Genomic DNA, 20,722 nt, shown 5'->3' on the forward strand with positions numbered 1-20,722 from the left:
ACTCAATTCCAAGTATCTAATATAATAAAACACTAAGCGCGCATGTGCACTCTCACCCCGTGCTTCCCTGATCTGTCGCGCTGTGCCGGCAAGAGTGCGCATGTGCGCTTACTACGTCATGCCGCTACTGCTGCCAGATCAAGGACCCAGGGATGAGCAGAAGACTCCATTAGCAATTGCATCGGCCGGCCGACACCGGAGCAGGCCAGCGTGCCTCCACTGCAGCACCTGATCCCCTGATATATGAGCCAGGACAATGATCTGCTGCTGAAACAAACTACACCCCAGCATGAAGGGAAGGGTCCGGGTATTTAAAAATCTTCGGGCAGCTGGAGACGGAAGGAAGCAAGCAAAAATAACACTTCCGGGCCAGGCAGATGGCACGGTAAGGGCGAGCCGCACCTGCGTCGGAGAAGGCTTCCGACGCAGGCAGCGGTCATGAGAGGAGCCGCTGGGAGCCAGCCAGAATGCGGGAAGGGGGGGGGGAACGGCAAAAGACTACCGGAGCAGGCCAGACCATGGGACGGGAAGGAGGGTAGGGGAAAATGCTGCTGCTGATGCACAGGGATGTGGAAGGGGAGGGAAATACCACTGCGGTTGCACAGAGAAGTGGGGTGGAGAAAGGGAATGCTGCTTGATCCACTGCGGCAGCTTTCAACTTAAAAATACCTCCGGCACAGAATTAAACGGTCGCCAAAAGAACGTTGGACATTGCTCGCAATCCCGGATGCTCCTCACACAAGCAACCTGTAAGCGCGGGCCACCCTGCTCTTCAGCTCCTCCAGGCAGCGGCACACTTATCCACAGCCAGGGAGTACTGTAAGGCCCTCTGTTGCTCTTCTGTCTGCCCTCCTCTTCTAAACAGCCAGATGCTGGACAGAGTAATCAGGTAAGGAGTGCTGCAGTACAGGGGGAGCAGGGAAGAGGTGCTGCTGGACAGGGTGAGCAGGGAACAGGTGCTGATTATCAGGGGGGGTAACAGGAAGGGAGCCCTACTGCTGGACAGGGGGAGCAGGGAACAGGTGCTGCTGGGCAGGGGGGAAGGTAAAATGAAGGGAGAAGAGCTGCTTCTGGACAGGGGGAGCAGGGAACAGGTGCTGCTGGACAGGGGGAGGTAAAATGAAGGGAGAAGGGCTGGACAGCCAAGGAAAGAGAGAGGCAGAAAGAAAGACAGACAGAAGGAGGGAGAGAAACAGACAGAAAGAAAGAAAGAGACGGAAAGCAACCAAGGAGAAAAAAAGAAACACAAAAACACATCTATTCTAGCATCCGTTAATGTAATGGGCTTAAAGACTAGTTTCACAATAAGAATATAAGAATAGCCTTACTAGATCAGACCAGTTGTCCATCTAGCCCAGTGTCCTGTCTTCACGGAGGCCAATTTAAGTCACAAGTACCTGGCAAAAACCCAAACAGTAGCAGTATTCTATGTCATCGATCCAGGGCAAGGAGTGGCTTCTCCCACGTCAGTCTCTACAGCAGTTTATGGACTTTTCCTCCAGGAACTTATCCAAACCCTTTTTAAAACCAGCTACATTAACCTCTCTTACCATATCCTCTAGCAATGCATTCCAGAGTTTAACTATTCTCTGAGTGAAAAAATATTTCCTCCTTTTAGTTTTAAAAATATTACTCTGTAACTTCAAGTGTCCCCTAGTCTTTGTAAATCTTGATGCAGTAAAAAAATTGATCCATTTGCACCCATTCTACACCACTCAGGATTTAATAGACTTCGATCATATCTCCCTTCAGCTGCTATCTCTTTTCCAAGCTGAAGAGCCCTAACCTCTTTAGTCTTTCCTCATACGAGAGGAGTTTCATTCCTTTTATCATCTTGGTTGCCCTTCTTTAAACTTTTTCTAGTGCCGCTATATATTTTTTGAGATAAGGAGACCAGAACTGAATGAATGCAATACTCAAGGTGAGGTTGCACCATTAAACGATACAGAGGCATTATAACATTCTTAGTCTTGTTTACCATCCCTTTTCTAATAATTCCTAGCATCTTGTTTGCTTTCTTGGCTGCCGCCACACATTGGTTGGGAGGTTTTCGGTGTATTGTCCATGATGACACCCAGATTTTTTTCTTGCCTTCTGACATCCAAGGTGGACCTTAGTATCCAGTAACTATGATTTGGATTATTCTTCGAAGGCAAACAACAAAAAGCCCAAGGTTTCCACAGTAATAGAGGGTTATCAAAGAAAGTGGAGACTGTGGAAAGCAATGCACTTTGCACAGCAGCTGACTCTATCAGTGATGATGGACCATCACTGATAGGGTCAGCTGCTCTGCAAAGTGGATGTGATTGCTTGGATTTGATTTTATTCATCTTTTAAAATAAATATTGCTTCAAGAACATTGCTTTCCACAGTCTCTGCTTTCTTGGATTATTCTTCCCAATATGCATCACTTTGCATTTGTCCACATTAAATTTCATCTATCATTTGGACGCCCAGTCTTACAATTTCCTAAGGTCTTCTTGCAGTTTTTCACAGTCCGCATGCATTTTAACAACTTTGAACAGTTTACTGTCATCTGCAAATTTAATCACATCATTTATAGTTCCAAGTTCCAGATCATTTATAAATAAGTTATTTACCCTCCTCCATTGAGAAAAATGGCCATTTAACACTATCCTATGTTTTCTGTCTGATAACCAATTCTTAATCCACAATTGAACATTGCCTCCTATCCCATGACTCTTTAATTTCCTCAGGAGCCTCTCATGAGGAACTTTATCAAAAGCTTTCTGGAAATCTAGAAACACTACATCAACCGGCTTACTTTGAGGTCACAACTAAAAAACAACGTTGCAAGTTTGTTCACGACAGGTATATGTTTTGGTTCGACTGAACTAGCATTAGCGGTGCAAATAAATTTTGGTGCTGTGAACGACACCATGATGGTTGTAGAGTCAGGTTGCACACAGATACTATAAGCAATCAGGTTGTTGCAATGTTTGGCACTCATAATCATGATAGCAATGCTGCAAAAGTAGCTTCATCAGCAGTTGTTTGTGCAATTAAACAGCGGACCAGTCAAACAGTTAAACTGCCAGTGCAAGTTATTTCTCAATCAACTCTTGGCCAAAGCGAATCTCTGTTGGGACAAATGCCTTGCAAGAAGGCATTACAAATGATCATTCACCGTGTTCAGAAGGAGAATAGTGTTGCACCAGCTCTTCCTGTCAACCTTCAACAGATGGGCGATACCGCCTCAATATACAACCTATGTGATAACAGATGACCACACGGAGAACTTCCTTCTTACAGATGGTGGACCTGGCATTAAACACATTTTGATATTCAGGTATCAGAATCTCTCAACATGACTCAACTTGACATGCCGCCTTTATGTCAGTGGTACGTTTAACGTAACATCAAATTTATTTGCGCAGGTATATGTCATCTTGGCCAAGAGAAACAACTCTATATTTCCAGTATTATATGCATTACTTCCTGCCAAAAATAGGAATGCATATGATCACCTCTTTGCTGAAATAGCACAAATGTTCCCTGATTTACAGCCAGAAACAGTGAACATAAGAACATAAGAACTGCCATCTCCGGATCAGACCCATGGTCCATCGAGTCCGGCGATCCGCACACGCGGAGGCCCAGTCAGGTATACACCTGATGTAGTTTTACCACCCATATCCCTCTATGCCTCTCATAAGGAGATGTGCATCTAATTTGCCTTTGAATCCTAGCACAGTGGATTCCTTAATAACCTCCTGTGGAAGAGCATTCCAGGCGTTCACCACTCGCTGCGTAAAGCAGAACCTCCTGACATTTGTCCTGGACTTGTCCCCCCTTAGCTTTAAACCATGTCCTCTTGTCCGTGTCACGTTGGACAGTGTAAATAATTTGTTTTTCTGCTCTATTTTATCGATGTCTTTCAGTATTTTGAACGTCTCTATCATGTCCCCTCGCAGCCTCCTCTTCTCAAGGGAGAACAGTCCTAGTTTCTTGAGTCGTTCCTCATATTCCAAGTTCTCCATACCTCTTATTAGCTTCGTTGCTCGTCTCTGCACCCTCTCCAGCAGTTTTATATCCCTCTTTAGTTTGGGAGACCAATGTTGGACACAGTATTCCAAGTGTGGTCTGACCATTGCTCTATAAAGCGGCTCTATAAAGTGACATTAGATTTTGAGATAGCAGCCTTTTGCTCTGTTCAGCAGACATTTCCCAATGCACATCTATGCAGGTGCTTATTTCACCTGGTTCATAACATGAAGGACCAACTATGCTTGTTGGGACTCATTAGCGAATACAATAACAATGCCAGTTTTGCCTTCTTGGCAAAAATGATAGTAGCAAAAGCATTTGTTCCCGTCCCACAACTGACAAAAGCTATCGACACTCTGAGTCTGAGTTTTTACCTTAGCTGTCTCCTGTTCTAAACTGGTTGGAAGACAATTACAAAACTAAACTGTAACAGCAGTTGAGATGTGGAACATGTACGAGCGAGTCTTAAATGGCCAGAGAATTTTCCAAACTGACCATACAATCATTTAGAAGTTTGATGGACTTCGACAATACAAAAAATGTGTAGATGGCCAATTTGAACATATGGTCAGTAATTTCCCACCTCTGCAGAAGCGAAAGAAGCACACTGCTGCCGACCAGAGAATTTATGGGATAGTGAAGGACTTCGTTACATGATACTTCGTTACATGATACTTTGAATTCTTTAGTTAAAAAGGGTTTCTTCACTCTTTAGAAACTCCGGACCATTAAGGCATATTTTGATGGTCCATCATTTAGAGTTTTGGTGCAATCTCTTATACTGAGTCAACTTGACTACTGCAACATTGCTTATTCAGCAATTTCTCAGAACCATACGCAACGATTGCGGATGATGCAAAATACAGTGGTCAGGTTGATTTTTGGATTAAATAAATATGACCATGTGACACCCTTTTATCGGGTGTTGCATTGGTTGCCAGTGGAGGCGCGTGTGAAATTTAAATTCAATTGCTTTTGTTTTAAGGTTTTATATGGCTTGACTCCCAAATATATAAATGAACTTTTCTCTTTTACAACTAATAGACATAAAAGAAGCTCACATTTGATTTTTGCTTTTCCGCCTGATAAAGGATGCAAACTTTAAAAATATCATCAGCATCTTCTTTCATATCAAGCAGCAGCATGGGGCAATGATTTAGATCAACTGAAATTTATGGGAAATTTAGAAAAAATCTAAAAACACATTTATTTTTGAAGTACTTAGGTAGTTAATTTGTAAAATTTTATACTATGTAATTATTAGATTTTTAGGGGTTTTAGCTATTGTTTTTTTAACTCTAATCTTCTTTTGCTTTTATTGTATTTTAAATTATGTAAACCGCATAGAACTTCACGGCTTTGCGGTATATAAATAAACTGTTATTATTATTATTATGTGAGTATCTACGTGGAATTGCTCATACTTTTGTCATGAACATACGAAACGCCTTCACCGAATCAGACCTTTGGTCCATCCAGTCCGGTGACCCGCACACATGGAGGCCAAGCCAGGTGTTCCCCGATGAAGACCTGTTTATCCATATCCATCAATGTGATTTGCAAGAAGGTGTGCATCCAACTTGCCCTTGAAACCCAGAACGGTGGTCTCCGTCACAACCTCCTCCGGGAGAGCATTCCAAGCGTCCACCACTCGCTGTGTGAAACAGAACTTCCTGGTATTTGTCCTGAGCCTGTCGCCTCTCAACTTCAGTCCATGACCTCTTGTCTGGTTCACATTTGACAACGTGAATAACGATGCTTCTAGCTCTATTTTGTCGAATCCTTTTATTATTTTATAAGTCACTATAAGAACATAAGAAACATGGATTTGTACATTCAGATCAATGCTTACTCATTTTTTTCACTATTATACTGATTTTATAGATGTTAAAATGCTGTGATTTTATTCACTGTAGCGTGTTTATTGACTAGAATGGAATTGCGACCAACAGTGGCTTTGGCTAACCAGGCATGCGTCCAAACTTTTTTTAATTTTTTTTACAGTGTACTAATATAACAGTGTTGCAAAGTATAATGTATTTTTCCCCCAAAATAAATAAAAGTACAGCCAACAGTGGCTTTGGCTAAACAGGCATGTGTCCAGACGGTGTAACAATATTCTAAACTATAGTATTATTTTAAGCCAACAGTGGCTGTGGCCAGATGTTTGTGGACAAATGTAGTGATTTGGTATAAATTTTCCATAGCCTAGTTACACATGTGAGCTGAATCAGGCTGAGGCCCCATTACAGCACAGTATGCCACAGTGAGTACCTGCTTTTGCAGTCTATAGACAAAATCGGGGGAGGGGTGGGTGTCTTTAAAATGTATTTGTAAAGGTTTCTAAGGCTGCCCAGAGGTTTGCCCTTCCCCCACCAAACCCCTTTTTTAGGTGTTTTGTACTTTAATGTGGCCATTTTCAGCTATTTTTGGCGCTAAAAAGCTACCACCTTCAGCCATCTTAGATTTGCCGATTTTGTTTTTAAAGTCTCCATCTACCTCAAAACACTTTTGGACTCCTCAGATCTTAATACCCCTGTATCATGCCAGATTTACTCTGCCGGCTGAGGAGCACCTATGCCATGGGATATGGGGGTGTGGGGTGGGGTAGAGCCTCGGGCTTAGTTCCCTTGGATGGCTCTAGGGATGGGGAGCCACAGAGGATTTCATCTGTGGGGAGTAAAGCTCCTCCAGAACCCTAGGGTAGCAGCTTGGCGAAGCGCACATGCACAAACACCACAAAGCCCCAGAAAAGGGAACTGGAATCTTCCATGGGGGACCTGGAGCTACCTCGGCAGGGGTTAACCCCTGACTTTGTGAATCTCATGTGACAGGCCTATTTAAACTGCCCAGTTTTGCCATGGCTGCATGGAGACATGATGGACATAATGCAAGAAAGCCTGCTCATGGGGGGGGGGGGGGGGCACGTACTCCTCAGAAAAGGGTCCTGTTCAAGAAGATGAAATCCAGTCCGATCTGGTCAATGCAGATGAGGAGTCTGTTTCTATGCCTTTGCTTTCTCAGAGTGCAGCTTTCCTGATGGGTGTTGCAGGATCCCAAATAGGGTCTAATAATCAGGAGGCAGGATACCTGCCTGGATTAAGGAGATGACCAGTCTGTACGACACCTGTTTAAGTCCATGGCGTTACTGGAAATCATAGATTTCTTGCGAGAAGTAAATCTAGAGCCCTGACAACATGAAACACATAGTTTTCTGTCATGAGCGGTGTGAAGACTCAGCCTGCATCCGGACATTAATGGATTAGTCACAGAGCATTAGGATGCTCCTGAAGGGTCCTTAAAGTTGGCCAAGATCATGACAAGACTGTATCCTTTGGCTCAGGAATGTCAGCAGCTGTTTGCACACCCGAAAGTGGATTCCCTGGTAGCCAGGTGACTAAATGCACCTCTTTCCCGAGCAAGGGAGGAGTAGTCTTGATGGATGCTCAGGACAGCAGAGTGGGTGTGATTCTGAAAAGACAGTTTGAGGCATTGACCTGAGGCATTAAGGTCGCAGCTGCAGCCTCTTTTGTGGCCTGTGCCTACCCTACCATGTTGTGGAGGAGTTCCCCGGTGGATGATGACTCTCCCCCCTCAGTTTATTAAGGGAGGGGTGGATTATATAGCTAGTGCACTATTTAAGTTAAAATTGCTATATAATAATAATAATAATAACTTTATTCTTATATACCGCCAACAATCTTGCCTTCCTGCAGATGATTTAAGATGAATAGTTAGCTGCTCCTGGAATGCTTCTTCCTATATGACTAACTTTTGTCCAGACATTGAGATATCCAGCCAAAGGTTATATATTTGCTGGCACTACATTAGAAAAACAAAAAGGGATCTATGCAGTTAACTCCAAAGCTAACTGCATAAATCATTTTGAAAATTGACCTCAACAGTTTGAGAATCTTGCTTCCCAAGCCACTGAGTGAACCCTGCAAACTTGTTTAGACAAATGCTTTGTGCAGTACATCGTTTCCTTCAAAGCTTGCATGGGAAATTGACTGATAACTACAGATGGCAGCTTCTCATCTGTAGATCTGGCCTTGAAACCCTACCCCCCCAGCAGCTGTGTGGTCATCTCTCTGAACACTTTTATTTTATTTTTTTAAGATATCCAAAAGCCAACATACCATATGGCTGCAAGGAAAGATACCCTGTTCAAAACAAGGAAAAATACTTAAACATATGTAACCATTGCTGGGAAAACAAAATATGAGATTTTAATGAGTTCTGTTAGAGCAAACAATTTGTAATACGACAGTCCAGAACCCCCCCCCCCCCCCCATCCTTTCGTGTGAAAATATGAAAACATTACAAAAGTTCAAGCATATAACTTTTTTCAGACTGCTTATGGACCCATGACATGAAAAATTGGCCATTCTCAATATTTTGGATCTGCTACTTTAATTACCTTTTCCCAGAGATGGTCACATAGAAAAAGAAAAAAATCACAATAAATATAATTTAAACAGGCTTAATTAGTTCACAGCAGTTTTAGCGCACGCTAAACGCTAACGCATCCATAGACTAATATTTAGCGTGCACTAAAACGCTTAGCGCGCCTTTGTAAAAGGACCCCTAAGTGCAGGAAAAAATTTAGCCCCATAAAATAATAATAAAAGACTGGTTGAAAGTTGTCCCAAGCTAGTAACAGACAAACAGTATATACTCAAATATAAACTGAGATACCTTTTTAGAGGAGAAATGGAATCTCAAATATAAACTGAGGGTTTGTATTCCACCATTCCTTCCCACTCTCCCAGTAATGTCCCTTCTCCTCCACTGACACTTACGCTGTCAGACCCCCTCCCCCAAGCCGTCAGAGTTTTCCTGCCATCAGCAGCATCCCCGCCCCCTTCCTGGAACAATGGAGTAGTCTATGTGCCTTTATAAAATAGGCCTTTAGAACTAGCCCTATTGGTGCACAACTTACACTTGCTCGGTAAAATTGTAAACATGTGCACAATACAAGCATACTTTTGTAAAATACATACATATATAACAACTCTGGATTTCCAAACTGTGTTCCCTCTAACCCCTCCAGAACACTTACACGCAGATCACATAAAAATAGTGGCAATCTTTTGGCATGCGTTCCCTCCCCCTCCCGTTTTACAATAGCATAGCACAGGGTTTTTTTGTTTTTTTTTAATTTGTTACTGGGCATCTATTTAATTTGAAACAATTTTTATTGATGATATCAATAGTACATCCAACAAGATTTGCAACACACAGTATAATACAACAAAAGAAACAAGTAAACAACAGTGTCAATATAGTGAAACAACCACCATCCATTTTTATATACAGAGTAAACCAAAAGCCCCCCTCCCTCCCGTCCCCCCTAACCCCCTAGACTTGAAAGGATAACCAACCATACCAAGGCCCTGGACACTTATGGACCCCGGAAAGATCATATGCCATTCCCTCACCCCCCCCATACAATGATGTTGTTCAGCAAGTGTATGAATAACATGACCAAGGACAAATAAACAAACAGCAACCAGAAACAAAAACAAAAAATCTTCTGCATCTCCCCCTAAGCGCCCCCCCCCCCCCCCGAAAGAAACTCAGAACCAGTCAATCATAAAATGTTAAGGACATTACTAAGAGCCTTGGGACTCAAAGATTGTATATAGGGATGCCAAATTTGGAGAAACATTTGTTTCCGTTTTTGAGTAAGTTTAGCCATTTTATGTTTCATCAATAAGAGGGCATGAAGTCGATTCTGCCATGCCCAGAAGGAATTATATGAGCGTTGGAGCTGTTACTGCTGTGGCTGGCGTTAAAAAATGCGCTATGCTTTTGTAAAAGGGGGGGTGTTTTTTTAATTGAACTTTTTGAAATATCAATTTCCTAACATGAAGAAGAAGATATATCATTCAACTAGGAAATAAAATGAACATACATAATTAGTAAAATAATTAGAAAATAGACAATCTAGCCTACATCACAGGAGAAATCTGTTGATAAATATACAAATTGAAAAACTGATTTAATCATAAACTTAGAATAAATCTGTCCTAAATTACTAAACAGAACCCCAACCCTTCCCAACCTCTATAATAAAACCTTTACCCGCGCATGTGCTGATGAAATGGCGTGATCCCTGTCACCGTGATTTCTGCTTCCGTGCCAAATTCGATTTGAGGCGTGTGGGGCAGCTTGTGGCATGTGGGGCAGAAGAAGGAGAGTGTGACTGTTTCATTCGGCGGTTTCCGCATGTGCAGTAGAGCGTGCGGCAGTTTCCCCATCAGTAAGAGCCTGTGGCGGTTTAAACAATGCCTTTCTTCCACGATGCTACAACCCCGAAACCACTGCAGACCACCATGAAAACTGGATAAAAGGTAAAATGAAGGGAGAAGGGCTGCTTCTGGACAGGGGGAGCAGGGAAGGGCTACTGCTGGACAGGGGGGAGGTAAAAGGAAGGGAGAAGGGCTACTGCTGGACAGATGGAGCAGGGAAGGGCTGCTGCTGGACAGGGGGGAGCAGGGAAGGGCTACTGCTGGACAGGGGGAGCAAGCAAGGGGTGGTGGATAGCCGAGGAAAGAGAAAGACAGAAAGACAGACAGACAATGGCCAAGGAGAGAGAGAGAAAGAAAGAAAGACACACACACATACATCTGTTCTAGCACCTGTTAATATAACGGGCTTAGAGACTAGTAAGAAATAAAATGTGACATATTCTTACCATCAAGAAAACTTTCTAATTGTATGGGATCAGAAAAGAGAACATTTTTCCCTTTTAACCTAATCAATCATTTACATGGAAACCTTAGGATTCAGTCTCTTGAGTGAAGGTACATAGGGCTGGATTCTCAGAACTTACTGTGCCTTTAATGATAGTCACAAAACTGGTTCCAACTGGTTTAGCATGCCAATATTTTACTGCCCAATTTTTAAAGCGGGATTAAAAAGCTGGAGTGGATTCCTTCTGCACAGCTCGCGAGAGTTGGGATATTGCCCATCCCTCCAGAATGACACACCTATCTATTAGAAAAGGTCGATGGTGAGGCCCCATTTGGAGTATTGTGTTCACTTTTTGAGACCGTATCTGGTGAAGACATAAAAAGACTTGAAGCTGTCTAGAGGAAGGTGACGAAAATGGTAGGAGGTTTATGCAAGAAGACGTATGAAGAGACTGGAAGCCCAGAATATGTATACTCTAGAGGGGAGGGGACAGGGGAGATACGATTTAAACATTCAAATACTTCAAACATATTAACGTAGGACATAATCTATTCCACAGAAAGGAAAATGGTAGAACCAGAAGGCATAATATGAGGTTGAGGGGTGGTAGATTCAAGAGTAATGTTAGAAAATTCTTATTTACAGAGAAAATGGTTGATGCGTGGAATGCACTACCGAGGGAGGTGATAGAGAAGAAAACAATGACAGAGTTCAAAGAAGCGTGGACAGAAAATAATGGGTATACGTTGAAGGTAGTAAGGCCAGTACTGGGCAGACTTGCACGGCCTGTGTCCCGTATATGGACATTCAGTTGAGGACGGGCTGGGGAGGGTTTCGATGGCTGGGATGGTTAAGATGGGCTGGAGTGAGCTTTGATGGAGACTCCAGTAGATGGAACCTAAGTACACTACTGGGCAGGGCTCTGGGTTTCTGGCTCAGTAATATCTAAGAAAAAGGATCATTTAAACTAAATTAATTTATGGAGCTTGTATGGTTGGGCAGACTGGATGGACCACTTGGGTCTTTATCTGCCATCATTTACTATGTTACTATATGTTGCTATTAGCATGGTAAGAACCTAATCTCTTTTTTTGGGTATCCTCAAGGAGGTGGGCATTTCCAAATGCATTCATTCGCATAGTGAGGGAAGTTGGCGCCTGGCATCGCCATGCCATGCACCCCCCACTTTTCCTTGCCGCTTGAGTGTCCCCCATTCTTTACCGGCCCTTGAGCGCCCTCCCCCCCATACCTCTTGAAATGTTTGCTGGCGTGAGCAACATCTTCCACCTGCTGCTCATGCCGGCCTCAGCTCTCTTCTGACGTCGTGTTCTGGTCCCGCAACCAGGAAATGATGTCAGAAAGGAGCCAAAGCCAGCACAAGCAGCAAATGGAAGATGCTGCCCATGCCGGCGAATATTCAAAGAGGTACACAGAGAGGAAGAGAGGCGCCATTGCCCCCCCACTCCCACAAAGACGGCACCCCTCTTTTCTCCTTACTGTGCCACTACATTCAGTTTGTCCATTGAGAAATGCCTTGACCTTCAAAAATGCAGCTCTTCCCCCATCTACTTCCCCCTTTCTGTTGCAAGCTTGGGTGGGGAGGCAGAAAATTATGATAGGGATAGGGGCCATCCCAGTAATCTCTAGGGGCCGCCGTTGAGCCCCCCCAGGCTTTGCATTGAAGAACACTGGTCTATGGTATATAGCAGAGCTGGGTTTGGGGTTGGGTCTGGTGTGGGTCAACAGCACAAGGTATGAAGATTTCATTTAGAAAGCCCTGTGCCCTGTGTTTCCTGCATACTTTGTACTTGCAAGTTTTGTGGGGGAAAACCTCACTGGAATATTGGTGGCTGAGCAGTGTTTTGAAAGGGAAATTCTAAACTAAACTAAACCTTAGGTTTGTATACCGCATCATCTCCACATTCGTAGAGCTCGGCACGGTTTACAGGAGATGGGATAGAAAGGAACTACAATAAAGGGTTAGAGGTCCAAGTATGAAGAGTTTTTAGAGGGTTTAGAATGCCAGAGATGGAGTAAGTATCACATTTTTTTAGAATAGCCAGGTCTTCAGATGTTTGTGGAAAAGTTGGAGAGAGCTCAGGTTCCGAAGAGGGGAGGAAAGGATGTCCCAGAGCTCAGTGATTCTGAAGGGGAGGGAGGTCCCTAGTTTTCCTTTATGGGAAATGCCTCTTAATGAGGGGAAGGATAGTTTTAATTTGTGTGTGGATCTGGTAGTATTAGGGTTTGAGGAGTTCCAAGAAAGAGGGATACAGGGAGGGAGGATGCCTTGTAGGATTTTGAAAGCTAGACAGGTGCATTTAAAGTGGACCCTGGTGATTATCGGAAGCCAGTGAAGCTTGGACAGAAACAGAGAGACATGGTCAAATTTACTTTTTGTGAAGATAAGCTTAGCTGCGGCATTCTGAATCCGCTGGAGTCAATGAAGGTTTTTCTTAGTTAGGCTTAAGTAGATAGAGTTGCAATAGTCCAATCTGGAAAGGATGATGGATTGGACAAGGACGGTAAAGTGTTTTTGATGGAAGCAGGATCTAACTTTCCTCAGCATGTGAAGGCTGAAAAATCATTTTTTTACCAAGGAATTGATAGGACAATGTAGAATCAATAATGATTCCCAGAACATTGCTTGAGAACTCAAGCTGCAGAGTGGAGCCAGATGGCAGTGAGTTGGAGGAGGATAGTTGGTCTAGTTTTGGACCGAGCCAAAGGAGTCTTGTTTTGGACTCGTTCAGTTTCATTTGAACAGTGTGGGCCCAGGATTGGAGGTTCATTATGCAGGAGGCTATGTTCTCGGAAAGGTTGGTGAGGTTGGAATCAGTCTCGAGGAGAACGAGGATGTCATCAGCATAAGTGTAAATTGTTTCAAGGGGGGATAGATGGAGGAGTTTTAGGGAGGACATATAAATGTTGAAAAGGATGGGAGATAGAGGTGAACCTTGCGGGACTCCACATATCGGTTTCCAGGGGGAGGATGAGGTGCCATTCATGTTGACAGTGTAAGAACGAGAATGTAGGAATTTTGAGAACCAGTCTAGGACTGTGGAGTTAATGCCTATCTCAGAGAGTTGGTAAACGAGAATATCATGATGGACAACGTCGAAAGCAGCGGAAAGGTCGAATTGTAGGAGGACGGCAAACTTATTTTGAGAATGAAGTTGTTGAACCTTTGAGATCAAGGAGGTCAATAGGGATTCGGTGCTGAAGTTGGGACGAAAGCCATATTGGTAAGGAAGGAGAATAGAGAATCTCTCTAAGTATGATGAGAGTTGGGTAGATATGTTGGACTCTAGCATCTTGGTTAGGAGAGGGATATTTGCTATTGGGTGATAGCTGGATGGTATGGAAGGGTCTAGGTCAGATTTTTTCAGTAGTGGGGTGAAGGCAATATGACCCATTTCTGGGGAAAAAAGGCCCAAATGTAGGGCGGAGTTTATGAGTTTGGTAATAGAAGAGATGGCCTGTGCGGGAATTTTCTCGTATAGGTAGGAGGTTTCCCTTTCAAACTCTTTTTGCTGGTCTGTTGAAAATTACCCTTTTGTGTATAAACGCAGTACTCCATTCTGGCTGATTAAATCAGTAGACCCGTTTAGTAATTTCAAATTTACACCCAGCAGCGTCTACTGCGAGCTGTCAAAAATCAAGGTCAACAAGGCAATGGGGCCTGACAACCTACACCCTAGGGTACTCAGGGAGTTGGGAGATGTCTTTGCGGAACCACTATCCGCGCTCTTTAATCTCTCCCTTAGTACAGGTAACGTCCCGATGGACTGGAAGACGGCTAACGTCATTCCACTACACAAGAAAGGCTCCAGGGTGGATATGGCAAACTACAGACCAGTGAGTCTCACTTCAATAGTGAGCAAACTAATGGAAACCCTAATCAAACACCAAATGGATAGGATCATGGACGAGGAGAATCTGCGGGATCCCCGCCAACATGGATTTACTAAGGGGAGATCGTGCCAATCCAACCTGATCGGCTTCTTTGACTGGGTGACGAGGAAGCTGGATGTTGGTGAGTCCCTGGACATCGTCTATCTGGATTTCAGCAAAGCATTTGATAGCGTGCCACACCGCAGGTTGCTGAACAAGATGAGTTCTTTAGGTTTGGGCGACACTTTAACCAAATGGGTTGGGAACTGGCTTGGAGGTAGGCTTCAGAGGGTGATGGTGAATGGCACTCCCTCCGAGATGTCGGAGGTGATAAGTGGAGTGCCACAGGGCTCCGTCCTGGGCCCGATCTTGTTCAACATCTATATAAGAGACCTGACAGAAGGGCTTCGAGGTAAAATAACATTGTTTGCCGATGATGCCAAACTGTGCAATGTAGTGAGCAAAAGCACAACAGACAAAAAAGCAATGACAGACGATATGGTGCATGACTTACTTCTGCTGGAGCACTGGTCTAGGTCCTGGCAACTCAGTTTCAATGCCAAAAAATGCAAAGTCATGCACCTGGGAAGCCAGAATCCATGCAAGATCTACACCCTAAATGGCGAGATCCTGACAAGAACTGTAGCAGAAAGAGACTTGGGAGTGATTGTCAGGGAAGACATGAAGTCGGCAAACCAAGTGGAGCAAGCTTCATCCAAAGCAAGGCAAATCATAGGTTGCATATGCAGGAGTTTCATCAGCCGTAAACCTGAAGTCATTATGCCACTATATAGATCCATGGTGAGACCGCACCTGGAGTACTGTGTGCAATTCTGGAGGCCGCATTACCGCAAGGATGTGCTGAGACTGGAGTCGGTCCAGAGGATGGCCACCAGGATGGTCTCGGGACTCAGGGAGCTCCCGTACGAGGAGCGGTTGGGGAATTTGCAGCTCTACTCACTCGAGGAGCGTCGAGAGAGGGGAGATATGATCGAGACATTCAAATATCTCACGGGCCGCATCAAGGTGGAAGAAGACATCTTCTTCTTCAAGGGTCCCGCGGCAACAAGGGGGCATTCGTGGAAAATCAGGGGCGGGAAACTGCACAGTGACACTAGGAAGTTCTTCTTCACTGAAAGGGTGGTTGATCGCTGGAATAGTCTTCCACTTCGGGTTATTGAGGCCACCAGTGTGGCGGATTTTAAGGCCAGATGGGATAGACATGTGGGATCTATCCGCAAAGATAGATAGCGAGGATCACTGGAGTGGGCAGACTTGATGGGCCGTGGCCCTTATCTGCCGTCTATTTCTATGTTTCTATGACTGCCAAATGCCAAGAGCCTCTTGTACACCCAGCACGTCAGCCAGTTCAACATGTTTCTCCCTGCCTAAGAAAGAGAGCATTTCAAGTCATATGTTGGCTGCAACTCTATTTATTTGTCTATGGGAGCTACTTTTACTGTTACAGTTTCTTTTTGCCACAAATTGCAGACTTCTTCAGGAACTTAATATTGTGTTTCTGCGTTCTGACGACAAACTAATAGAAGAACGCACAAACCCGAAATTACGGTAAGTTCCTGAAGAAGCCTGCAATTTGTGGCGAAATGGGACCCGTCGAACACTGGACTGTTAATTTAATTCGGGCAGCCGCCATTTGGAGCCTCCGGAGCCTTTAAGATAAGTGGCTGGCTGTTTTGGATTGTTTTATGGGACTGTGTTCTAATTTTTCATGTGTGTGCTCATGAATTATGATATTGTTGTAGAGCAAATGAAAGCAGCAAGATCATTTGAGCAGTCCCTGAATGAAATTGAGATGTTGTTCATTCATTTTTGACACATTAATAGCATAATGCTATAAACAAAGTATAAAACTAAACAAAGATTAATGACAAATTTGCTATAAAAATATTGGAAAATATAAAAGAAAAACTACAATAGCAAATAGATTAGGGTGGAGGTTTTTTGATCAATGAAAGAGACCTGTCACCACTGAAAAATTTTGGGATAACGAAATATGTTCCTATTGTGGTGTCTCTGAGATCTTTTCCTCCACTTAGGCAATATGTTTAGTGTCAATCTGTTGTGGTACTAGAATTGGATAAGTTAACATACATTTTTTACCTCTGCCAGGAAATGGCTGATTTTCCTTTTTCTGAATTAATGGCCACATGCAAATGTTGCCATTAACCCGGTACACCCTCTAATTTGTCTGTGCGCATTTGTCCTGCGTGCATTTGACGGGTCACCTATTAACCCACATCCATTACCTAAAATGAGCATATGAGCCCTCACCGACAGCTATTTCGTAGGTAGTAAGGACTCGGGTGCTAATTCCACCCTAATCAGTTGGTGTGTGTCAATGTAGATGTGCTAACTGATTGGTGCAGAAACGCCAACTCTCCCTAAAAAAATGTAAAAATATTTTTTTGCAAATATTTTTTAACATGCACACATTTGGAATTTAATGTGGGACACCTCAGCACATCCCACGGTAAGTCCTTTTAAGCTGTGGTGAGCACATACTGCTAGTTCTTACCGCAGCTTAATAAAAGAAGCCCTTAGCGATCTGGTGATTATTTTGGAAATACGTGCTTCCCAAACCTTTATCCAATATCCAATTTTAACATTTAAAAAAATTCAAGTGACCCCCAGATGATGGTAAAAGTAACATAGTAACATAGTAGATGACAGCAGATAAAGACCCGAATAATCTATCCAGTCCATCTAACCGTACACGCTCTATAAATTAATAATTTAATTTAAACGGTCCTTTTTCTTAGATATTTCAGGGCCAGAAACCCAGAGCTCTGCCTGGTAGTGTGCTTAGGTTCTAAACTTATATATAAAAAAACCTCTCCCCTCCTCTCCATCATTCATGAAATATATGTAAAGCATAAGAATATAGCAGCTCTGTTGGAACAACATACCAATACAATAAATTGAATAACAATACTCAAAATAAAATAACATAGGTAAACAAGCCAGACTTACCTGAGGGGTCCTTTTGCTAAGGTGCGCGCTAAATATTAGCGCAGGCTAAATGCTAACGCGGCCATGGACGTGTTAGCGTTTAGTGCGTGATAAAATGGCTATTAAAAGGACCTTTGAACAGTTCTAGAATATCTATAACAACCCTTTTTCCTTTTTAAACATTGACTTTAGATTCATGTGCACGTCTTATATTCCATTATAATTTTTTAAATAAGAAAAGATCCTTTGACAGTTCTACTAAAGTGTATGTATTGGCAACAGACCTGCACAATGGTTCAATATATACAGCTAAACAAAAAAGCCTGATCAAACAATAGAGCCTGTAAAACAATAAGAGGTTACCTTATTTAATTTGTGTTTTGTTTTTTTATAAATTGTAAACTGCTTAGATTTACCTTCTGGTTTTATATTTGCGGTATATTAAATAAATTGAATTTGAACTCATAATCTAAACAGAAAAGCCTGCCCTACGTCTTTTTGTTAACATGGAGACACAGGGCAGGTTTTTCAATGTATACAGCATAATGGAAAATGTGTTAAAAGAGCGAATTAGCTGTGACACCCTAGAATGCATACTGAAGATATTTTTTCCCCTTAATCTGTTTAGTTTACGGGACAATAATATTTCTGACAGCGGCATCTGCACTCTAATCGATCAAGCTGTTCACTGGCAGAACTTTCAGAAGATAGCGTAAGTACCTTAGAAGCTACTCAGAATAACAGAAGTAACCAAAAAGAACTGACTGCATACATTCAGAAAGTGGAGCGGGCCCAGGCAGCAGCGCAGACGGCGCGCTCCTGCCAGCCTATACACCGCTGGACCACCAGGCTTCAGGGGTGTTTAAAAAGGTACTGCGGGGCGGCGGGTGTTTTAAAGGAAGGGCCGGCAGGCAGGCAATATTATTAAAGAGTACCGTGGGGGGGGGGAGGAGGTCGTCTTCATTCCTGCCAGCCCATACACCGCGTGTATACTGGGGAAATTAAAGGGCTTCTTTTATTGTGATACCTTTTCTGGAAGAGCGCGGCTGTTGGAAACGGAGCCCAGATGAGCATGCGGCATGGAACACATGGGTGATAAGTCGGCTGCATGTGCCTGCTCGTGGTTGCTCCACTGTGCTGGAGGGGATGGGCTCAGCACGAAGATGAAAGGTGGGGGCACAAAAACAGGGCTAGGTCAGTTCAGTGATGGGGCAAAGATGGTATAGAAAGGAGATAGGATGCATCTATTGTGTAGAGGACATAACAAGAAATAGGGAAGCACAAGGAGAGGATGGTGATGGATTCAGGAAGGCAGTGGAGTGATGGAGTTGAAAGTACAGGTTGAAGATGGGATGAAATAGAGGATTAGTGCAACTGCAAGGAAGATTGGACTGTGAAACGAACAGATGGGGAGAGGGTACAGGGCAGGGCGTTGGGACAGGGTACAGAGCCTGGCGGGGAGGGGGGACAGGGTGCAGAGCCTGGCAGGGAGTGTGGGGGTTGGGTGCAGAGCCTGGCAGGGAGTGAGGGAGGCTGGGTGAACAATTTGGTTTAGAATGTTTTTTTTTCTTGTTTTCCTACTCTAAATCTAGGGTGTGTCTTATGGTCCGGTGCGTCTTATAGAGTGAAAAATATGGTATACATTTTGACTTAGACCAAATCAAAACAGGTGTAAGTTCTGAAAAAGGGCTGCTGAGATGATTGCGGCTGCCACGATCAGCACAGCGGCCCCGGCAATCTGCCCACCCCCCACTGCAACGATCGCGGCAGGAGAGATGCCGCATCTCCCCTGCCATGATCGCTATCTTCCCCGAACTGCTGTGGTTCGTGGCAGTTCGGGTGATTGTGATCGCGGCAGAAGAGATGGCCAATATCTCCTGCCGTGATCGCGATCCACCTCCCCCACACAATACCGGCAGGAGGGAGCCTTGCGACCCCCCATCGTCCTTAAAATATGGGCACGAGGGAGTCCAACCCCTCCTGCCCATGGCGCACCCCCCTAAAATACATGCAGGACGGAGCCCAACCCCTCCTGCCACAACGCACTCCCCTAAAATATGGGCAGGAGGGAGCCCAACCCCTCCTGCCCAAGGTGCACTCCTCCTCTTCCTATGGGCGCCTGGAACAACCTTTTTTTGAGAATGAATATTTTCCCTGCTGCTACTTTTAGCGTTTAGGGCCTTAGGCCAAAAGGGAATTTAGATGTTTTTTTAATTATACCCCTCCACGTATGTATGTGAGCCTTTATGATAACATGCATTATATACTTGGAGACCTGCTGAAAAGAGCAAGTTACACTTTTCATCTGGTAATAAAATGGATCTGTACATGGTAAGATTGGGGAGAACAAATGATAAGCATTTTTGTTGATTTCTTACTAATAAAAATATCATTTTTTGTGCTATAAAGGGGGCAAACTACCGTTGCAGATTCTGGAGTGGTACATTTTGGTTTTGATTTCCATTTTATTTCTTATAGGCTTTTTATTTCTGATTTAGGTTATTCAACAACCATTTAACAGATGGCTCGGCATATTATTTTGCAAACCTTCTGAAACACAAACAGAATTTCATAGCGTTAAGGTAAAATTTACAGTCTTAATATTTTAACTGATCAAACTGACATTTACTAAAAATTAATCTAGCATCAGTATTCTATAACAGTTGCAATTTTTTCTGAAGTGCAGCTGAAATATTGCATTACAGTGAGCTGCAATAATCCATTTTCTCTTCTCTGGAAAAGAATAGGTTCTGTATTAATACCTTTTAAGTATTTAAACATCTGTATCATATCTCCCTTGTCCCTCCTGCCTCTAGAGCAGTGTTCTTCAACCTTTTGACACCTATGGACCGGTGGAAATAAAGAATTATTATGTGGACTGGCACTGGTCTGCGGTTCATAGTCTTGAGCGCACGAAACAAATGCGCGCCGACAAACAAGCACCAACATTTAAGCGCAAGACTTCAGCGTGCCACAGGAAAACCTTCTTTTAAAGGGCTCCAACGGGGGATGTTGGTGAGGAACCCTCCCCCCACTTTACTTAATAGGGATCGCACTGGTGTTGGGGGGGTTGGGAGTTTTTAACCCCACATTATACTGGAAACTTAACTTTTCCCCTATTTTTTAGGGAAAAAGTTAAGTTTTCAGTATAATG

At 43.5% G+C, this 20,722-nt stretch overlaps 1 protein-coding gene across 1 annotated transcript in view; it reads left to right on the plus strand.

Moving 5' to 3' along the window:
- The window catches only part of NOD2 (nucleotide binding oligomerization domain containing 2), a 127,974-nt gene that overhangs the window by 93,337 nt on the left and 13,915 nt on the right, over positions 1-20,722 (plus strand). The window contains exons 6-7 of the mRNA XM_033942886.1: positions 18,197-18,280; positions 20,067-20,150. Of these exons, the coding sequence (XP_033798777.1) occupies positions 18,197-18,280; positions 20,067-20,150 (168 nt within the window). The remainder of the gene's footprint in view (positions 1-18,196; positions 18,281-20,066; positions 20,151-20,722) is intronic.

The sequence above is a fragment of the Geotrypetes seraphini genome, chromosome 4 (genome assembly GCF_902459505.1).
Source record: "Geotrypetes seraphini chromosome 4, aGeoSer1.1, whole genome shotgun sequence".
Taxonomy (NCBI): Eukaryota; Metazoa; Chordata; class Amphibia; order Gymnophiona; family Dermophiidae; genus Geotrypetes; species Geotrypetes seraphini.